The following is a 23,112-nucleotide window of genomic DNA, read 5'->3' as shown; positions in this document are numbered from 1 at the left end:
CACACACACACACACACACACACACACACACACACACACACACACACTTGTACCTACTCACCCAGGAGAGAATCCAATTCTCTCATCATAAGGGATAAGCAGTTTACTTTACAAAAGCAGCTAAACTATTCTTATACATACAACCTCTCCCTTTAGGAAAATGGTTTTCAACTGGGGGTGATTTTTCCCTCCAGGGGATATTTAGCAATGACTGGAGATATTTTGGTTGTCATAGCTAGGGCAGCTGGGGTGCTATTGGCATCTCACGGGTAGAGGCCAGGATTACTGCTAAACATCCTATAATGTACAAGACAGTTCCCCACAACAAAGAATTATCCAGTGCACAATGTCAACAGTACCAGGGTTGAGAGACCCCACTTGTTAGCCTCTAATCTATAGAAATAAACCAAAAATTCAATCATGCTTATTTCCATAAACAGCCTTAGGGAAAAAGATTGGAATATAACTGTCACTAAGAAAACTTTTTCTAAGTAAACGATACTGTCTTTATCAACTGCTTTCATCTCACAATAAGATATGTTGATCTCTTAATAAGCTAACTAGAGGAATAAAATAACAGCAAAAAATAATATAGGGTTATAGTTAACATAACCAAACTATGAAATATGTGAATCTTCTTTTGGCGTATCACTTCCAATAGTAATAGTTATTATATTACAAAACAGAATACCACTTACAGGACACCCTAAAATTTCAATTACCTTTCTAGTCTGAGACTCAAAATCTTCATGAGCTGCTTCAGATTTCTTAGACCTTTTCTTAGATTTTTTCTTAGATTTTTTGGGAGTACTAATTCTGGTGAATTTCATTCTGAAAAAAACACAGAAAGATACAAACATTTATGTGATTATAATGTGTAAGAATTTCAGTTGAATATAGAAAGGAACCAACTAGGGCTCTAATTTCTGGACAGTTCTGAAACAGAAAACGAAAGAAGACACCCCCCATCAGTTTCAAACTACTGATTCAAAAGTAAGCCAAACTCAATGTTAAACTCTTAGAAAATATAAAGTTTCATTTTATAAATCATAAGCTTTCCAGAAAATCAGCCCCTAGGATTAGCCAGAACCAACATGCAAGTATATGTTCATTCGGGTTTCCCGAGGCATCTTATGGAAAAACCTGAGCAAACTTTCTGCCAACACAATACCTCACAGTATATGGCTCAGCTTACCTAAAAATGTTCTATGATTTATTTTTAATCTTATGTTTGTTAAACGCACAGAATTCATATTTGGAGGATATTTCTCCAGGAATTAACAACTATGATAAATAAGAGTTTAAAACTCATCTAAAATACGGCTAGAATTCTTCTGAAATCATGCCTGAGTTTAAATTAAATATGGAAAATAAGCAACATTTTTGAAACCGTTTTCTTTTTCTTATAAATCAGCTGTGTTCTAGAAAAAAAAAAAACAATTCTTCAGTGCTTGACATATTTTCCTTCACATCTAATAATACATGCAGAATATTTAGAACTTGAGAACAAAACAAAACTTTACCTAATAGGACTCTCTGAATCAGAGGATACTGTTATTAATTCCGCTGTATATAAGCTACGCTTCCCTGATAAGTTCGCTGCTTTTGGAGTGGAAGCTTTTACTGGACTATCGTCTTGTGCGTCTTCAGAATCAGTAGCTCTAATGATTACTGTAGCAGGTGTGCTGCTGCTTCTTACAGATCTTCTGCTTGGTTTCAGTGTAGAAACAGATGCCAAGCTGCCTTCAGTCTCAGCTTTAGAGTGTATAACCTTATCCTTAACTGGTATGCCGGCTTTTCTTGAAGACTTATTGTTACACGGAGAGGAAATTTTTAGAGGGTCATCATTTGCTGCACCTTCACAAACAAGGTTTTTGCTGTTAAGTAATGTGCTGTTCTTGAAAACTTCTGTTTTCTTTTGTCTTAAACTCATTCTAAGCCTGTTTTGATTTTGTTTCTCTTTAAAGGAAAAAGTTGATTCTTTCTCTTGAGGATTTCTCTCTCTATTTTCACCGGGAATAGCACCAGTATCTAAGATTTTTTTATTCTTTTTCTTCAGCTTTTTACTTTTCTCCTTAGGAAAACCTCCTTTATCAGCATGTGTCTGTGAATTGCCATTATTTGAAACCATTTGGATATTAGGATTTTCCATGATTTTTTTAGAATTATTGTCTCTTCCTTCCTCATTTAAAGATTTTTCATTGAGCTCTTTCTGCTTATCAGAAGACTTTTTGACTCCATTTTTAAGTGCATCTGACGTTGGCTGCCTAAATGCTTTCATAAACTGCTGTCTTTCTTCTAGAGTGCATTTTGGTTTCACAGCTTCAGAACTCCCAGCTTCCAACACTGCCAATTCTAGTTCTTCCTCATGTATAACGACATTAGATTTTCTTTTCTGACTCGTCTGTTCATTCTCAGGATCAGACAGACTATTTTCCATTTCCACCTGCTTTTGTTTCAAGAAAATTGAGGGTATTTTCCCTGTCTTTTTTGGGGGGATGGGGTGAACTTGTGCAAGAACAGTGACTGTCTTAAAGCGGACCTGTTGGGAAATTTCATAGGCTTCTGGGTCAGTTATACAACCACTTTTGACTGCATCGTCAACAGTTTCAGAAGGAATACAAACAGACACTGTAGAGTCTGGTGCCTGTTCCACTTTACTTTCGTTGTGACTTTTTAAAAATTCCTCATATGAGACAGTTATTGTACTATCATTTAACTGGGCTGTTTTAGTTATATTATCTCTAGATTCTGCATCATTTGCAGTATTTTCCATTTCATTAGTTAGGGAAGGCATTAACTGTTTACTATCATTACCATCTCTTTTAAGGAGATTTAGTTCCTCTGCTAAGGGTAAACTTTCAGATAGATCTATTACCTCTCTGTGCTTCCTTTTCCTCAATTTTCTGCGATCATTTTTTGAGGGGCCTTGTTTAGGACTTACTTTCTTAGAACTTTTTTTGGAGGTCATAGTGCTTGATTGTTTTTTGGTATCTTGAATACTTTCTGCAAGTACCTCGACATGTTTCTTGTAGAGTAAAGCAGAAGTACTACTTTCCACAAAATTGTTACCTAAACTGGAGTCTTCCTTGCTATCATCACTGTTAATTTCAATTGCAGATTCATTTTCAGTTTTAATATGACTTAGTTGATGAGATAAATTAAGTCTCTTTCCTCTCTTCTTATTCTCTGTATTTGAGGACATTTCCAAAGGTGTTTTACAGTCTTTGTCACTGTCGGCAGGCAATGGTGAGGATGACTTTATCTTGTACTTTTTTGCTGTCTGAGTTTTCTCATTTGTAGGTAAAGTCTTTCTAAAATAATCCAGAATATTACTGGATTTTGGTGGAGAGAAAACCCTGTCTCCAGTCTTCCCCATTGGTGATAAATATTTAGTGATTGTTTTGCAAGTTCTGTCATCATCTTTCCTTCGCTTCTTGCTTGCCTATCAATTTAAAAGAAGAAAAAAAGCACTTATTTCAAGCAACATGAATTTTAAACATGGATCTATTATTTTATGTAACGTGATAAAAAAAGGAAGGCTCCCTTAGTTGATAAACATTACATATTAGGAAGAAAAAGAGCTTTAAAGTTAAACCTACATTCAAATCTCAATGTCACATCAAGTTATACAATTATAATTTGTGTACTTTATATATTATACATCAATAAAGTTTCAAGGCCCCCTATGCTTGTGTACAAATGTGTTAATTACTGTTGGCCTCTGTTTACTCTACAACCTTTGAATAGTACCACCCACCCCACAGAATTTGTAATGAACATATTACATACAAACATGTGAAGTCTGATGCATGCTAGGAACTCTATAAATATTATTTCCATTCCCTTTATACTGTTTTAGGTAAAAATAAACAAATTATTCTAACTATTTCCAAGAAACAGGTACATGGTGAACAAGCCTAGGATCCCAAAATTTACTAATTAAGTAAAAATTATAGTGGACATTTACTACAAATAAAACAAGACTTGTCAGTGTTTTAGTATGCTATTAAGAGTTACCGCCTGCCTCTTATACTATTTAGTACCCTTAAAAAAAAGCTACATCAACTTTATTTTTAACTTCCCTCAGTTCATTTGTTAGAAAAAACTTGCCAGAACAAGAAAACCTTTTTTTTTTTTGAAGGAAAGTAACAAAGGAATTATAAGTCTAGAAAATTAAAATGGATTATAAGGCTATCATGATTAAAAGCATAGCACTGATGCATGAATAGGCAGGCAACTTAAAAGAACCGATTAGAAAACCAGAAAGAGACATAAGTGTGTATTTAAGAATTTGGGGGTCTTCCCTGGTGGCGCAGTGGTTGGGAGTCCGCCTGCCGATGCAGGGGACACAGGTTCATGACCCGGTCCGGGAAGATCCCACATGCCGCGGAGCGGCTGGGCTCGTGAGCCTGCGCGTCCGGAGCCTGTGCTCCGCAGCGGGAAAGGCCACAACAGTGAGAGGCCCGCGTACCGCAAAAAAAAAAAAAAAAAAGAATTTGGTATATTATAATAATAGCACTCAAGTTAGTGGGCAAAGAAGTAGTTAATAAATAGTACGGGGAAAAATTTTAACCCTCTGGATAAATATGAGACAAAATAAATTACAGACAGATTAAAATTTTACATCTTAAAATGAAATGATAAATGTACTAGAAGAAAATGCTAATGAGTTGTTAGTATTATTATTATCGTGAGCTCGTATCAGAGGCACAATACCATAGGCTCTGGAGTCAGGCAGATCTAAGTTCAAGTGCTGGCTCTGACATCTACTAGTGTGGGACCTCAAGCAAATTACTGTTAATTTTCTAACTTACTTTTTCTAACCTAACTTACTTTTAATTACTTCTTAACCTTCTCTCATCTGTAGAATACAGATAATAACACCTCATCACAGGGTTGATATTAAGTAAAGCAATGTGTATAAGGTCCTTACCCTTAAAATACTAAACAGTAAGTATCATTACTGTGAAATAGCCCTCTAAGCAGGGCACCAAAAACAGAAAGTGTAATGAAAAGACTGGAAAACTGAGCAAACAAAAAGCAAGAACTGTGTAATTCAAGTATCAAAAGTCCTTCTTCACACCTGAGACAAGCAGAGCAACTGCCTTTTCAGCAAAGAAGTATCAGCATAACATCTATTAGCAAGCAGACAAAAGTACTCAATTCTAAAAAGTAAGAGTCTCAGCGAAATAAGTGAATATATATCTTGGCTCACTTCGAAGACATCTGTTTGCATACTTCAGTTAGAATGCGGGCTTGAAAGGTGTAAAAATATAGCAACCGTCTACTTTTAGATGCTACTCCACTACTTCATGGCATTAGAATCTCTTAACAACAACTGCTTAGTACATTTCACTGAAATTTGATGAACACAGGAGAATAACAGCATGCCAAGCTGGGACTTCTAACTGCAGTATCTTAAGCCCTAGAACAATGAGATAATGATTTTTAAATGAAGTACCTTTTTTGATTCCTGTAGTGACAATCTAAGCGGTATTCCTAGAGCAGGTGATTGGGTGGACAGGTAGAACTTAAAGATTCTTTTCAACGCTAAAGTGATTCCTTATCCTATGATTTCTTACCATGAACCCCAGACTTGACCCTGGGATCCTCCGTAACATTTCACAAGTCCAAAACATCAAGTTCCAGAAACATTTCAGGATCTGGTAACTAGTCCTTTACTAGGCATCTTAAGGTCCCCGCAAACATCTCACAATCCCAATGTTTCTAGGGACCTATCACGTCTTTAAGAAACGACACACCCCAGCAATTGTTCCACAGAATGTCAGACTCAGGGGCGTCACCAGATCCCTCCTTCCCCCTCATAGATCCTAAATCGGGATTACCTTTCCCCCACACCCAACATTCGGAGATATTCAAGCTCACCTCATTCCCGTAGTCTTTCACCGGAGGGGGAGCAGCTGCCGCCGCCATGGCCAAGACCCCCACCATGCTCCTTGCTTCCCGGAATCCCGGTTCCTAGGACCTTCCACGGCCCGGCCCGGCCTGTCGGGAGGCCATGGAGGCGGCCGGCTCCAGCAGGAGCGAGGAGCTGGGCCGCGGGGTCCGCCTCGGACTCCCCCGCGCCCACTGCCCGGGGTGGTCGCAGAGGCTGGGCCCAGCTCAACCAAGTAGAACGCGGGAAGAGGCGGTGAGAAAGCGCGGGCAGCGAAGAACCTCAGGCGCGGTCGGTGAGCGAGGGGTGCCCCTGAGGCTGCCGCTCCAGTTCTGAGTGATAGGGACTGGGGATCCCGCGGGGAAAGCAGGCCGAACACAGATTCTACCCGCAGGATTCGGAGGGAGTTCTTGTCAATTGGGTTTTCGCGCCGTCCAGAGTGCAGGGGGCGGAGTTTAGATTGCTTCCGGAGGCTGCGCGGACAGTGAGCCGAGAGGGCCAAAATGCTTCTTCGGCAAGACTGCAGGAGGTGGGATTGCTTTACCGTGAATCTAAAAGTAGCGGGGACTTCGGAGATTCAAACTTCTTACGCCCAGTTTCACTGATGAGGATATGATTTGACTAAGTCCGTTGGTGGCAGAATTAGAACCCCATACTTTTGACGCCCCAGACTAGCCCCTATTTAAAAGTGGAAATTCGAAAAATACAGAAAAGGGAATAACAATTGATTACACTCCCACACGGAATAAAATGTTATTTTGGCAAGCGTCCTACCTAGAGATACGCCCACTTGGGGTCCGAGATTTCGACTTTTTACCCCTAATTGAGCTCAGGAGGCATTTCTTCCCGTGGATTTCGTCCTCGCGAGCAGCTAGGAGCCCAAGGTCGTCGCCTCAGCTGGCTGGCGTGTGTTCGAGTTGTTGCTGGATACCAGTAGTTTGCTAGTTTGTAGTGAAGATAATCTCATACATCATTTGCATTGTTTTCACAGACATGTTTAGCTTTACTTTTTTTTTTTCATTGCACTTGCAATATAGAGAGTGTGTTTATTTTGTCTGAGTGCTAGTTTTAACTACACGGTATGTAAGAGCTGAAACAAGTCATGTAAATACACCTGTCAAATAGTAACGGGAAGCCACCTTGTTCTGTTGGGTTATGCAAACTGATGTTAACTGTTGACGTAATTGTGTCTATCTTTATGGTATTTGCTATTGCCTGGACAACATAAAGGGTACAAATTTCTCCAATGAAATTAGTGGTAATTACTTTCTCCTTGAAAATTATTAACCCTGGATAAGGTTTTTCAGGAAGGGAGACTGCACTTCTAAATATAAACTGTTTTGTTGTTTTGGTTTCGTTTACTTATAACTCATGTAGTGTAAGAACGCTGCGCAAGGAGAATGACGGCGAAGAGGAGGAGAAGATGGAAGAGCAAGAGCGTGGAGGAGGAGAAATCAATTAGAAAATTACAGAAAAAACTGAAAGTCTGTTTGACTTTCACCCCCTAACTCGGTCTCTTCCTCTTAGCCCCAGTGGCAGCCAGTATTACCTATTTGGTGGATAGCTTTGCAGCCTTTCTTAATACTTTTACATACATATACGTATCCGTAGAAAAATCTTTAGTTTTGTTTTTCTTTACATAAAAGGTAACAATGTAAATATCACTCAGCAATTTGTTTCTTTCATCATTGTCTTCAAGAGCTATACAGGTCGATCTGACTCGTTCCCTTTCATTCCTGAGCATTCCACCCAATTACGCACAACATTTTATCTATCCATTTCCTTAGTGATGATCATTTAAATTGTCTTCAATTTTCTGTTAGTCAGACAATGAGTCAGCGAACATTCTTGTCTCCTTGAACACGAATGGTGCTTTTCCAGGATACACACCTAAACGTGGAATTGCTGGGTTGTAGGGTATGTCTCTAGCGCTTTTTATTCTTCTAAAAAGCTAAGCATTTAAAATGTATTGAGGGCTTCCCTGGTGGTGCAGTGGTTGAGAATCCGCCTGCCAATGCAGGGGACACGGGTTCGAGCCCTGGTTTTCTAGCACTATAAATATCTGCTTATCTTTAGATATTTCAATATCTTTACACAGCTATGTTTTTAAATAAATTTATTTATTTTTGGCTGTGTTGGGTCTTCCTTGCTGCGCACCAGCTTTCTCTAATTGCGGCGAGTGGGGGCTACTCTTAGTTACGGTGCATGGGCTTCTCATTGTGGTGGCTTCTCCTATTGTGGAGCACTAGCTTTAGGCACGTGGGCTTCAGTAGTTGCAGTACGCAGGCTCAGTAGTTGTGGCTCCTGGGCTCTAGAGCACAGGCTCAGTAGTTGTGGTTCACGGGCTTTGTTGCTCCATGGCACGTGGGATCTTCCCGGACCAGGGCTTGAACCCGTGTCCCCTGCATTGGCAGGCGGATTCTCAACCACTGCTCCACCAGGGAAGCCCTAAACAGCTATTTCTTGACTAACAAGCAGCCATGGCTCACGGGCCCAGCCACTCTGCGGCATGTGGGATCCTCCAGGACCGGGGCACGAACCCGTGTCCCCTGCATCGGCAGGCGGACTACCAACCACTGCACCATCAGGGAAGCCCTGATCTAACAATTTTAAACAGTATTCATTAAAGTCCTGTTATGGTGGTTAATTCTCTTGTAACACCACCCTCCATACTTTCTCTCCTCCCACATTCCCAATATAGTTATATTATAAAGACTTGTACACTTGTACACAAATGTTGATAGCAGCTTTATTTGTAATAGTAAAAAACTTGGAACAACCTATCAACAGGTACATTAAGAAACATATCCATACCATGAAATACTACTCAGCAATAAAAAGAAATGAACTATCAATACATGAAACAACATGGATGAAAAAAGAGTATATATTGCATGATTCCATTTATTTAAAATTTGAGAAAAATGCAAATTAATCTCTAATTACAGAAAGCAGATCATCATTGCCTGTGTTCAGGGGTTGAAGGAGGGATAGATTACAAAGGAATAGGTTACATGGAAACTTTGGGGAGTGATGGAAATGTTCATTATATTAGTTACGGTGATGGTTTCACAGGTATCTACTGATGAAAAAGTTCATCACATCATATACTCTAAATATATGCAGTTTATTGAAAATCAGTTATACTCAATAAAGCTGTTTAAAAAATGGTTCAAGCTGATTGAAGGTTTTTAGCATAGGTGGGACTCACTAGTGGGTTCTACTGTAGGACGATCAGGAGATTTTCATTGGGGGACTTCCTAATGTTAATAGGTGGAGGTCTTTTCTCTGGACCACTTGGTTTCTCCTCCAATCTATTTGGGGGCAGAGGTGTTTATATCTCATGCAGTTTTGTGGAAGCAATAGGGAGGCATCACCTAAATGCATGGAATAGGGCAATGGACCTAAAATATCTAACTCTAATATTAACTGATGTCTCCCCTTTTCAGTTCCATACCTCATTCTCATGTGCTGTGTTCTTCATCCTTCCATCCATTCCATAAATACAAATGAGTGCCAGCTATGAACAAAGCAGCTGTGAACAAAACAGACAAAAATGCCTATCCTTTTAGAATTTATATTCTGGTTGGAAGAGACATGTAATAAAAATGATCCATAAGTAAAGTATATGGTAAGACAGGGCTAAATGCTGAGGAGAAAATAATGCAGGAAGTAGGATACGGAAAGGAATGTCAGAATAAGGGTTGTGATTTTTTTTAAATGACTAAAATTTTTAAAAGGATATATAGCATGAGTTTCTCAGGAGTCTTTGGGGAGAGTTAGCCCAATTCTGAATGGTTCATCCTCTGCAGTTTAGGTTGTAACTTCCGGCAGTTTTCTTGGGCAATTAATACTACTCCACTTTCCATCTTCCAAAAATTTATGGAACTCTCTAGTGCTCTTTTGTGTTCTCTACTGTTCCATTTGTCCCTAATCCATTTGTTTTCCTAATCCAGTTTTAAATCCCTTAATTGTTGTTTTGATGGGGTTTTGGAAGGGAAAGGAGAGAAGCACCTGTGGCCAAGCCAAGAAAAGCCTTAAGACTCAGTTTACGGTTTACCTTGTTCAAGAAACTTCTCCTGATACCTTCTTCCTTCCACTTTACTTTAGGCTGGATTAGGTGGCTGTCTCTGTGCTTCTACTCATTGCACTCAATATATTAGAATATAAATTCCTGCTTATGTGTGAGTGATCCCCCTACTGGACTATGAAGGCAAGTCCTAGGTCTCATTCCTGATTTGATTCCCAGCACCTAAGCACAGAGCCAGACACATACCTTGTACTCTTTAGATATTTTGTAAATAAATGTGTGCTTTTACCTGGCCATACTATTCAGCCTTTGCATGAGTCCTGTGAGGAAGACATTTACATTATTGTCGATTTAGAGAAATGTAGCTCACACATGTTTCCAAAGTTACAATGTTTAGCCAAGTCTCCTAACTTAAACTTCAGTGCTTTTTTAAAAAATTAATTAATTAATTAATTAATTTTTGGCTCCGTTGGGTCTTTGTTGCTGCGTTCAGTCTTTCTTTAGTTGTGGCGAGTGGGGACTACTCTTCGTTGTGGTGCGCAGGCTTCTCATTACGGTGGCTTCTCTTGATGTGGAGCATGGGCTCTAGGTGCGCAGGCTTCAGTAGTTGTGGCATGTGGGCTCAGTAGTTGTGGCTCACGGGCTCTAGAGTGCAGGCTCGGTAGTTGTGGCACACGGGCTTAGTTGCTCCGCGGCATGTGGGATCTTCCCGGACCAGGGCTCGAACCTGTGTCCCCTGCATTAGCAGGCGGATTCCCAACCACTGTACCACCAGGGAAGCCTGGCAATTATATTCTTATCGTAAATAAATCAATTAGCAAGTCCTTTTTTTCTTTTTTGCGGTACGCGGGCCTCTCACTATTGTGGCCTCTCCCGTTGCGGAGCACAGGCTCCGGACGCGCAGGCTCAGCGGCCATGGCTCACGGGCCCAGCCGCTCCGTGGCATGTGGGATCTTCCCGGACTGGGGCACGAACCCGTGTCCCCTGCATCGGCAGGCGGACTCTCAACCACTGCGCCACCAGGGAAGCCCAAGTCCTTTGTTTCTTGTAGCATGAGGAGTCTGTGCCTCTGAATCTGCTCACCTCTGGGTACTCTTGAAATTCAAGTCAGTGCTAGACTAATGTGGTGACACGGAGATTAAAAAATCTGTAAAGCCCTGTCTGATGGCCTGCTGGCTTCTGTCATCACCACCTCTAGATCAATCTTCCTCTCTGTTACTGACCAGGGCATTTATTCTTCAGAAACTTGTGCTCTAAAGTTAAAAAAAATAAAAAATAAAAATATTTCGAGCCTGTGGGCACCGTTTTACAGCTTTTCTTCAATTTTCTTCGTGTTATTTTTGTGGGTAGTGTGGGTATATTAGATACACATTTCCTGCCTCCCATCAGTTAGTAGGTCAAGGAAATAAAGTTGAATGAGACTAAGATTGGTAGCTTGTCTTTATGGAAGTTTTCCTTTTAATTTTTTTTTTTTTAAATTTCACTTAGTAAAGCTTTCTGGAGTGGGAGCCAATTCTGTTCAATTAGCTTTAGAGAGCACACAGAACATATCATGTTCAAGAACAATTAATAAATCCTGTTTTTTACTGACTCAATGTGTGTCCAAACTCTCCTGTTCCCTTGAACCATTTGCCTATCTTTCCCCTTGCTTTCACTGTCAAAACTCCATACAAGGGCTTCCCTGGTGGCACAGTGGTTAAGAATCCGCCTTCCAATGCAGGGGACACGGGTTCGAGCCCTGGTCTGGAAAGATCCCACATGTCGCGGAGCAACTAAGCCCGTGCGCCACAACTACTGAGCCTGCGCTCTAGAGCCCGCAAGCCACAACTACTGAGCCCACGTGCTGCAACTACTGAAGCCCGGGTGCCTACAGCCCGTGCTCCGCAACAAGAGAAGCCACCGCAATGAGAAGCCCGTGTGCCGCAACGAAGAGTAGTCCCCACTTGCCGCAACTAGAGAAAGCCTGCACGCAGCAACGAAGACTTAACACAGCCAAAAATAAATAAATTAAAAACAAACAAAAACCCACAAAACTCTGTAAAAGCCAACATCCTAATTCAAGTCTCCATCATATCATAACTAGACTAATGCCATTTAGTTCTGCCTATTTACTCCCCTCTAGTTATCTCATGCATATTCATTTCACTGAACAAATATTTATTGAGAATTTACAGTATGCCAACCCCTGCCTTACCTTAAGACAAACCGAAGTCCCACTTCTCTATCTATCATTTATCTTCCTAAAACATTGTTTTGCAAATGTCACTGCACATGCAAAAATCTTTAATGTCTATTCATTAAAGTCAAAGCTTCTTAACCTGAACTCCAGGGCCCTTACTTTTCTCTTAACTTCATCTCCCAATATATTATTCCGTCCTTACTCTCCAGGCAAAGTGGTCTGCTCCTCCTTCCTTACACAATCCATTTATATTCCTGTCTGCAAGTCCTTATACCCTTTCCTTACTTTTATCTTACCTGGGGTGCCTTTACTTACTCCTTTTTGTTTAGTTAATGCCTTGATTCATTCCACAGGTATTTGTTGAGAATCTGAGTGGCTTGCTACTTCAGGATAAAGATAATCTCCCATTTTCTCCAGAAGAGCCTTCATTTTCTAAACTTCTCTAATTTCAAGTGTCATTTACTTAGCACCAAACAATGTGGTAGAAAGAGCTTTAGTCTGGCCCAGGAAAACTGCAATCTAGCCTCTAGCACAGATTAATTGTGTAACCTTGAGACAATCACTGTTCTGTTTTTGTTTCCTGGGGAGGCAACTCTACCATCCTTGGCCAGGGGTCAGCAAACTATGGCCAGAGGGGAGAAGCGGGGAGGGATATACTGGGAGATTGGGATTGACATATACACACTAGGATATATAAAACAGATAACTAGTAAGGACCAACTGGATAGCACAGGGAACTCTACTCAATACACTGTAATGGCCTATATGGAAAAGAATCTAAAAAAGAGTGGATATAGGTATATGTATAACTGATTCACTTTGCTGTACACCTGAAACTAACACAACATTGTAAATCAACTATACTCCAGTAAAAACTTTAAAAAAACAAAAAACTATGGCCAAGGCCACATCTGACCCACCACCTGTTTTTGTATGGCCCCTGAACGAAGAATGGTTTTCACCTTTTTAAGTAGTTGAAAAAAGATGCAAAGAGGGCTTCCCTGGTGGCGCAGTGGTTGAGAGTCCACCTGCTGATGCAGGGGACATGGGTTCGTGCCCCGGTCCAGGAAGATCCCACATGCCGCGGAGCGGCTGGACCCGTGAGCCATGGCCGCTGAGCCTGCGCGTCCGGACCCTGTGCTCTGCGATGGAAAAGGCCACAACACTGAGAGGCCCGCCTACCAAAAACAAAACAGAAAAAGATGCAAAGAATATTTTGTGACATGTGACAATTATGTGACATTCAAATTTGTGTCCATAAGTTTTATTAGCACACGGTCACGCCCATTTATTCACTATATTGCAACAGAGGCCTTATGGCCCACCGAGCTCCACATTTTCAATTACCTGGCCCACACAGGAAAGTTTGATAACATCCGCCTTGCAGCTCTGCCAGGATTGAGGTACCTACCACTGGCCTACGCTTAGGCCTCTGTCTTGGCTCCCTCATTAGACTACGAGCTTCTGGGTGATGGGGCCTTTGATTCCTGTGAGCGTGGTGCCTGATTCACAGTAACTTCCTAAAACACTAGCCACTGCAGGGATGCTCGTTTACTAGGCAGGTAGGACAATGATGATTCAAGACCCATCCGGGTTGAAATCCCAACGGCTTGAAATCCCGACGGCTTGAGAAAGTTGATTCTCCTCTCTGTCCCACAGTTTTCTCCTCTGTGGGATAGAGGTGCAAGGAGGCCTCGTAGTGAGGCCAGAATAAGATAAGGTGCGGGAAGCACTTCGTGAGGTGTAGTCATTAATCTTTCCCTAGCTCCATGCGTGCCCCGAGGAAGCATCACTGGCAGGTGCTGCTTGGGAGCTGAGCTGAGCCCAGCTGGGCCTGCAGCGCGGGAGGCGCCGGGCCCCGGACGCTCGTTGAGCGCTGCTGTCAATCAAGGCCGCCGTGGGGCGGGGCGGGGCGGTGCTTCCGCCTGCGCGTGGCCGCTCGGGGCCGCTCGGCGGCGCCCGGGACAGTCGGGAACCGCGCCCGCAGCCGCCGGCCGCGAGGCCGGACGAGGGGACGATGGAGCTGGAGCCCGAGCTGCTGCTGCAGGAGGCCCGCGAGAGCGTGGAGGCGGCGCAGAGCTACCGGCGGGAGCTAGGCCAGAGGCTGCAGGGGCTGCGGGAGGCGCGGAGGCAGGTCGGAGGGCCGCGCCCGCAGGGGCGCTGTGGGCCCCGGGGAGGGCGCGGGGTGCCAGGCGATGGGCGAGGGCACGGAGGGCTGCGAGGGGCGGGAGTGTCCGGAAACTCTGAAGGGAGGAGGGAAGCGTCTCTGAAGGTTCGGGAGACCTGGCAGGGTCTGGGAATGGGGAGGTGGGTTCTGCGGGGGGGTGGGGGGTGGGGGAGGGGGACGGGGGGTCTTAAGAGGAAGGGGCAAATTTGGGGGATCGAGGGAGAGTGTGAGGGGCGTACCCTAAGCTGTGTGGGGCGGTGTCGGGGATGCGATGGGGTCCGAGGTTGGGGGGAGTGAGGGACCAGAGCAAAAACCGACGGCGTCACAGAGGGTAGTGAAGATTGAGAGAGTTGGGGGAGGTGGAGATTCTTTGGAAAGCCTACCTTGTGGATGGAGAGCGATTTTAGAGAGCGTGAGGAAAATGTGTGGCAGTGACTTGGGGAGAGCTCAAAGTGGAGGCGGAATGGACAGTGGAAGGGATGTACTAAGGAGAGACAGAGGAGTGGAGAAGTAGTAACGTTAACACTAAATGAATGGAAGTGATGTCAAAGTAGTACTTAGTATCTCATATGATCTTGAACGCATTAAAAAATCATGTAGCGGGATCCCATTCTAGAGAGTTTGGATTTTAAGGTGAAGCTATGTTGGAAGGGCAAAAGAAGGAAAATGAAGCCTCTGGGGGATGGGATACAAAAGTGTAGGGAAATGGAAAAACAGATTTAAAGAGAGAAGTGTTGAAAGGAGAAGCTAAATATACTTTTAAGTGACGGCAGTTATCTGCTCCATGGGGACCTGGTTATCAAAGGTAAAGGAACGCCACATGGTTTCTCTACACCCTGGAACATATACAGAAAAAGATATAACCCACTGCCAATGTGCAGGAGGACAGATAATCCTCAAGCTACTATTAATTCAGGTGCTTAATAAGTGCTTTTTGAGTCAGTGGGATTCCGTTTGAGTGGAATCATTTGAGTGAGTGGGATTTTTCAACATCACTTTTGTTATTAATATATATTGTCATCCTAGTAACTCCCATGCTGCACAGAATCTGAAAATTACAACTGGTAGAATAGTGCCCTTGGATATTCTCATCATTAAGGATACTCAACATGCTTTAGGTTTTATACATTTAAAAATCCTTGTAGATTTTAAATGTAGGCCAGGCATCTTTTGTAGTTTAGTAGCAAATCTGGGAGCAAGATCTAGATAATGGTGATCCTGATTTGACGAATGCTTTTTAAGGCCTTCCAATATATTCATTTTGATTTCCACTTGAAAATACCTGCATTATTCCTTCTGCTGTTTTGACATAGAGGTTCTAAATCTAGGGCATATTTAAAAAGAGATTAAAGTATCTCTTATTATATGATTAATGTTGCAGCCAATTAAGATGTCATATATGAATGAGACTATTGTTTAACTGCATCAAGGATTAAGAAACAGAGGTGATACTAAATGAATGAGCTTAGCACCTGGGAGAAGTGCTTATTACTTTCTCGTGTGATATTGAACACATTAAAACAATTTAGTATGATCTCATCCTGAATGGTTTAGTATTGTTTCCAAACCTACATTCTTTTAAATTCTATGTCCAAAAATTTAAAGACAGAACATACTTGCCTATAACTTAGTGGAGTTTGGTATGGGGTTTTGTTTTGTTTTTGAGGACCATTGTCTTGTGCTTGAAACAGAAGACACTAAGAGAACATCCATTAGCTTAGGTTCTTAATGACATTGCCTTCGGACTAGACTGAGTAATGTCATACTGTTGTGAAATGAAATGTGTTTTGTGCCGGTGCCAGTTACAACAGCTTCTAGTTCTAAAAGCTTTAATTCTTCCTCAAAGCTAATTCTAGTGGGTTGTACACGTTTGGGTTTGTAGAATCAGTCCTCTGTCAACTTGCATTTTAAGGAAGGTCAGTGTTACAAAAATGTTATCAAAATAAGCAGCTCCTTTTGTTTAGTGGTTAGGATATTTTTAGGGTTCCAGTCATTTTCAGAATAACTGCATAAAATATATGGCTTTTCAGTCAAAGATTTTGTATCAGGGAAGGATGAGAGAGCAGAGAGGAAAGATGCTCCCTTTGTGTATATTTTTTACTTGCCGATTTTGTTTCCTTTTGGCATAGGATTTTTAAAAAAATTGATATGTAATTTACATACCATAAAATTCTTACCTTAAAATGTACAGTTCAGCAGTTTTAGTGTATTTGCAAAGTTGTGCAGCCGTCACCACTAATTCCAGAACATTTTCATCACCCCCAAAAGAAATCCCGTACCTGTTAGCTGTCACTCTTCCAGCCCCTGATAACCACTAAACTACTTTCTGTCTCTATTTGGATTTGCCAATTTTGGACATGTCATATAAATGGAACCATACTGTCTGTGGCCCCTTGTGGCTCGCTTCTTTGACTTAGGCATAATGTTTTCAAGGTTCATCCATGAAGTAGCATGTAGCTGTACTTTAGTCCTTTCTGTGGCTGCATAATATTTGTTGTGTGGATATGCCACATTTTATTTGTCCATTCATCAACTGATAGGTATTTGGGTTATTTTCACTTTTTGGCTCTTATGAATAATCTTGGTGTGAACATTCATGTACAAGTTTTCGTGTAGACATGTTTTCAGTTCTTTTAGTACTTAGGAATTGCTGGGTCATGTGGGAACTCTTTGTTTAACCTTTTCAAGAACTCTTGGCATACTTTTTATCTTTGCTTTTGTTTCTTACCCTTTAAACATCTCTCATGAAATTTGCCTCCCGTTAGGAAATCATGGCTACGAAAATTTAGAAGGAACAAGAGTTTTTTAGTGTGAAAAACAACTGGCAGCGTGTAGCAGTTTCTCTTCTTGTGGTTAAGTTTAAGCCCTACCCTCTGTCTTCAGAGAAAAGGAAGTTCTGTGTAGGAATGAAGGGCAGTCTGTAACTCTTACTGTTTGAATACGTTAAAGACTAGAGAGATGTTCGTTGTCTTCAGGAAATCAGATAGTCTTTACAGTCAGCCTGGAGTAACTGATGTTGAAATCATTAAGAATAGTTCTGTATAGCTCCCTGGAATCCTTGGTATTAAGATGTAAATACCAAAGAAATTAACTTCAACCCTCCTTAAATACTCATTTGTTCATTTACTCAATAAATATGCACTGGGTGTGTTCTGTGGGTCAGAGATACTTCTAGGTCCTAGAAATACTGTGGGTAGGGAAACAGAGCATTGCTCTCACAGATTTACTCTTTCCTTTGGTGGCTAGTCATTAGACTCTTCCACCTAAAAACAAAACAAATAGGAAAAATCTAAATTCTTGTGTATTCATTTTTAGATTTCAGTTCCATTGTGTTGTTCATCCCTTGTTGACTTCTACAGGTTGACTTTCCTGCTTGTTGTAAGTAGAGATAGCTGATCAGGATGTCACGTAGTGTGTCAGCTGGCCAGTCAGATATGCCTCAAAGAGTGACACTAGTTTGATGACATTGCCACTGTCCAGGACCTAGTCTTTAAGCCTTGCAGGTCCAGAAACTCCACGTTTGTACATTATCAAAGGGGGATTAGTTTGAGGCACTGGAGGTGCCAACAGTGAGAAATACCAATATTCTAGTCTGTGTACAGTTATAATTTACTCTAAAATGAACTGTTGGCCTTCATGTGCCTTTAATTAGTGTAATTCAGTGTCTGTAGGGGCGTTGACAAGAGCAAGTCTCTGCTCTTTCAGAGTAAAGGGCCAGATCCTGGTGCCTAATTAAGACACTGGTGAGGACCCTGCCCAGCTCTGGGCAGTGGTGTCCCTTTGATCGTTGCTACTACAAGTGTGGTCCACGGCCGCAGCAGGGTCATCCTGACCTGAGAGCTTGTGAAGAATGCAGGAATCAGGCCCCCCCTAGACCTGGTGAATCATCATCAAGTGTGATGTGTATGCACATTAAAAATAGAGGCACAGTGCCTTAGAGGATACCATTAACTCTTCATCAGCTCTCTACCGACTTCTGTAGTTTATCCTGAACCGTAGGTGTGTTGTTGTAAACTGCTGTGGTTTATCCTCAAGATTAAAACGCTGTTTGAAATAGCATGGGTTTAGATAATTATGCAGTGACAGACAAGTGAATAATTGACGATCTCACGCCAGCACTTGTCCTAGCGTGTCTTAACATCTGTATTGTGACAATTTGTCTCTCACAGTATTTTTTTAAAATTTATTTATTTTATTTATTTTTATTTTTGGCTGCGTTGAGTCTTCGTTGCTGCACCTGGGCTTTTTCTAGTTGGAGCGAGCGGGGGCTACCCTTCATTGCGGTGCCCGGGTTTCTCATTGCAGTGGTTCTCTTATTGCGGAGCACGGGCTCTAGGCACGCAGGCCTCAGTAGTTGTGGCTCACAGGCTCTAGAGCGCAGGCTCGGTAGTTGTGGAGCATGGGCTTAGTTGCTCCGCAGCATGTGGGATCTTCTCAGACCAGGGCTCGAACCTGTGTCCCCTGCCTTGGCAGGTGGACTCTCAACCACTGCGTCACCAGGGAAGCCCTCTCATAGTATTTTGTTTTCAATTTTTTAATAGTTGATTTCAGATAATTTTTTGAAGATCTTATTAGGAACTTTGATATTCCTAATGTACAATACCAGGTTCTCCATAGATCATTATTCTCACAGGATTTGAAAACACGTAGCATACTAGTTAAAGACTGGAACAGGTAGAGAACTCAGTGGGGGGGAAAAAAGTTACTTCAGAAAACCAGGGCAGGAAGTCTTAGTAGCTCAGCAAAGAAAAGAAAGCTGTTATTGCTTCTTTTATCTCCCACTTCCCCTTCTGTTACCCGTTTTCAAAACAGTCCAAAAAATCTGTTTGAAAATAATCTGTTACTGCAGTAGTACTTAAAATGCCCCTATTATAGTGTCCTAAGAAAAGGTTAAATCTGGAGCTGGGGAAAACCAAGAACAGATGAAATAATCTGAAAATCACCCATAATTCTACTCCTTACAGACAACCACTGTTAACATTTTGGTGTATCCTTCTAGACATATTATTTTGCCAAATTGAAAGACTATTGTATATGCAACTTTATATTTGTTGTTTTCTTTTGGTTAGCATTATATCATAAGCATTATGAAAAATTCCCCACGTACAGTCTAATTTTTTTTTTTTTTTTTTTTACAGTCTAATTTTTAATGCGGAGGTGAATAGTCTACATAGGTACTTAGGGAGCATTTGCTGGTGGTAGGCTGAAAATGTATTGACTCAAATATGCCAAAATACTGGAAGCAGAGCTCTAGAAGCAACACTAAATAATCAACTACCAAGGGAAAAAAAAAAGCTGCACATATATTTGTGTGCAAAAGCCACATATTTACATTGGCTTTTCAGTCATCCTTTTTTAAGTCTTTTCACAAATTGTCTTTAAACACGACACTCTGAAAGCTGCTTGTTGAGTCCAAACCTCACTTGAAATGTAGGATATAAATGAGAATTTAAACAAGCACTCAGAATCTATAACGTTAACCTCAAAAAGTGTGTGAGTGTCACAGAGGAACCCAGTTTCTCTCTGTGTAGAATTGTTTTTTTCAATATAGAGTGTAATGTAAATTTAAATTTGATAGAGAAGAACTGTTCTTATTATTTACCAGAAGAACTGGTAAATAATATGGCTAATTTGTGATCTAAAGCCAAACAAATGTAGAACAGACTTTTTTTAATTTTAATTTTTTAATTTTTTGGGCCGCACTGCGTGACTTGTGGGATCTTAGTTCCCCAACCAGGGATCGAACCCGGGCCCCTGGGCCCTGGCAATGAAAGCGCCGAGTCCTAACCACTGGACCACCAGGGAATTCCTGGGACAGGCTTTTATTTTTGAGGGGTATCCATGAATCATTTATATTTGCAGTTATTTTACTTTTTTTGCATTTGCCCCTATTAGGTGTGAGACCTTGAGAAACTTAACTTTCCTGATGCCTCACTTCCCTATCTGTACAATGTAGATAAGGATAGTACCTACTTTACTTGGCCAGTGTGGGAATTAAAATGAGAAATGTATGTAAAACGTTTAGCACGATGCCTGGGACATATAAACTGCTTAATAAATATTAGCCATAGAAATAATGCCACCAAATATTATTATTATTCAAGGTGACCTCCCCTACTTCTCCAACTGGTAACTTATTCTTTAAATGTCTCCTACTCTCTTTCCCAGCAGAATGACCTTTTTGAGCTCTGATGGCCGTTTGTGGCTGTCTCACTTACATAAGGACTTAATACTTTTTACTATAGTTACATGTGCATGCAACTGTCTCCTTTACTAGAATGATGGTTTTTTGAGGTCAGGATCATGCCTTATTCATCTTTATAACCCCAGTTCCTGGCACTAGACCTCAATAAATATAGAATGAATGCCTTTATGAATGTTGCGGGTGTGATTTTGCAGACATTCTTTTTAGATTGTTCGTAGTCTTGATTATAGGCACCCTATTCACTAATGCAGATAAGCAAGAATTAAACATTTGTTTTATCATGATTTGGTTATTTGTCACTACATAATAAACTATGCCAAAGCATAATGGCTTAAAAGGCAACCATTTGCTTAGTGTTCGGGGGATTAACCAGGGCTCAGTTGGGCAGTTCTGAGTTTGCTGGCAGCTCTCATGTAATTGCAGTCAGATGGCAGCTGAGGCTGGAATGTTCAAGATAGAACATTTACTTACCTGTGTGGAGCCTTAAGTAGTAGCAGAACTTAGTTGGAATGCTGGCATGGCTGAGCCTGGATGCCAAGCTCTCTCCCTCCCACACTCTTCCTCCCACCCCTCTCACTCTCCTCCCCCTTCCACTTGTTCTGTCAAGAAAGATAGCCATGCTTCTTCTTCTTCTTTTTTTTTTTTTAGATTAGTTAATTTATTTTTGGCTGCGTTGGGTCTTTGTTGCTGCGCGCGGGCTTTCTCTAGTTGTGTTGAGTGGGAGCTACTCTTCATTGCGGTGCGCGGGCTTCTCGTTGCGGTGGCTTCTCTCATTGTGGAGCATGGGCTCTAGGCACACGGGCTTCAGGAGTTGTGGCTCGCGGGCTCTAGAGCACAGGCTCAGTACTTGTGGTGCACGGGCTTTGTTGCTCCACGGCATGTGGGATCTTCCTGGACCAGGGCTTGAACCCATGTCCCCTGCATTGGCAGGCAGATTCTTAACCACTGCGCCACCAGGGAAGCCCCGATAGCCGTGCTTCTTACACAGTGGCTCAGGAATCCTTGCAGTGCAGAAGCAGAAGTTGCCAGGTAGTCTTAAGGCTGAGGCCTGGAGCTGGCACAGCTCAGTTCCACTCTATAACGATGCACATGTGACTGCATTGCTAGTCACCAGCCCAGCCTCCTGTCCAGGGGAGAGGTCTGCATGAGGATATGAGTACCACAAGGCATGGTTCCTGGTTCATTGGGGCCATTAATGTAACAGACTACCAAGTAATATAATCAAGATTTTCTTTTTGAAAGTTTTAATAAGCATGTTTTAAAAAAACATAACTGTAGGGACTTCCTTGGTAGTGCAGTGGTTAAGACTCCACGCTGCCAGTGCAGGGGCCCGGGTTTGATCCCTGGTCAGGGAACTAGATCCTGCATACCGCAACTAAGACCTAGTGCAGCCAAATAAATAAATGAATATTTTTTTAAAAAACAGAAAGCCTAACTGTAAGAGACAAGAAGGAAATGTAGCAGCACATATGAGTCCATACACGAAGCAGACAGTTCAGATTTCCTGCCACTTGACTAGCTTTTCATCGGGTTGTGGTAGAATTTAAATGAGACCATGGGTATAAGTTCCTGGTATACAGTAGGTGTTCAGTAGGTGGGAGCTGCTGTTGTATTGTTATTATTGCTATTTTATTTTTAATGACTAATATCTTGGTGTCAATGTGAAGACACATAGCTAATGCAGTACATTTCATATGAACTGAGAAGAAACATTTTGGTTAGCTTCTTCAATTTCAGTTGACTATTTTTTATCTTTGTCTTTTATTTTTGATCCCTATGTTCTTGTTAGCTAATAGTGTGTAAAGACAGTCTCTAATTTTAAAATAGTTTTAGTTAGTTTCCTGTAAGCAAAACAAATGGGAAAATAAATTCTTAGATTACCCTTGGAGGATAAAAATTCTTTTCTTCTATAAAGTCATGAAAATGCATGTTTCAGAGGAGGTAGAGGAGATTCCAGTTACTTAACTTCCTGAAACACACACATGTTATGTTGTGTTATAGGTAGAGCAACTGTATATTGCCACTTAAGACCAGAGGTGTCTTAAATCAGATTCTAGGTAGGTTTTATGACATTTTAGTAGCTAAACTCTAGAAAATATCAGTCACTGTTGTCTTGGAGGGCTGTGAAGTATATATTTTCTAGGCTTTTGCATGGCTTAGTATTGATGTATAATCTTGATGACTTTTTGGCATTTTGAGAACTTATCCTCATGTTAAAACTTTAAAAATACAGTTGCTTTGGAATTAGAGTCACCTGCAGTGGAAACTTTGTAAATAAGATTTAATGGTCTGTTACAGGAGAGGTTTTAGTAGAAAATTCGTTCTGAATATTGTTAATCAACATAAACAATGTATATTACAGTTTCCCTTCTGAGACCTTGAGTTGTGTATCATTTGTATTTTTCTTAAATTTACTTTGTTACAAACCATCACAGTTGTTTTGCCCTGAGTGGTTGTCTACCACATTTTTTTTTAACATCTTTATTGGAGTATAATTGCTTTACAATGGTGTGTTAGTTTCTGCTGTATAACAAAGTGTATCAGCTATATGTATACATATATCCCCATATTCCCTCCCTCTTGCGTCTCCCTCCCTTGTACTGTTGGTGAGAATGTAAACTGATGCAGCCAC

General features: G+C 41.4%; 2 protein-coding genes across 2 annotated transcripts in view; one reads left to right on the top strand and one right to left on the bottom strand.

Moving 5' to 3' along the window:
• ATAD5 (ATPase family AAA domain containing 5) overlaps positions 1-5,999 on the bottom strand; it is a 36,302-nt gene extending 30,303 nt beyond the window's left edge. The window contains exons 1-3 of the mRNA XM_029213369.1: positions 5,890-5,999; positions 1,524-3,445; positions 723-831 (exon numbers count right to left, since the gene is read on the bottom strand). Coding sequence (XP_029069202.1) covers positions 723-831; positions 1,524-3,445; positions 5,890-5,955 — 2,097 coding nt within the window. The 5' untranslated portion in view covers positions 5,956-5,999. The remainder of the gene's footprint in view (positions 1-722; positions 832-1,523; positions 3,446-5,889) is intronic.
• Positions 6,000-14,024: 8,025 nt separating this feature from the next.
• The window catches only part of CRLF3 (cytokine receptor like factor 3), a 36,697-nt gene continuing 27,609 nt past the window's right edge, over positions 14,025-23,112 (top strand). The window contains exon 1 of the mRNA XM_029210674.1: positions 14,025-14,242. Within this exon, the coding sequence (XP_029066507.1) occupies positions 14,126-14,242 (117 nt within the window). The 5' untranslated portion in view covers positions 14,025-14,125. The remainder of the gene's footprint in view (positions 14,243-23,112) is intronic.

Source organism: Monodon monoceros, unplaced genomic scaffold, assembly GCF_005190385.1.
Source record: "Monodon monoceros isolate NGI ecotype Baffin Bay Population unplaced genomic scaffold, NGI_Narwhal_1 Super_Scaffold_9, whole genome shotgun sequence".
NCBI classification, from domain to species: Eukaryota; Metazoa; Chordata; class Mammalia; order Artiodactyla; family Monodontidae; genus Monodon; species Monodon monoceros.
This window is presented reverse-complemented; position numbering and strand designations above follow the sequence as displayed.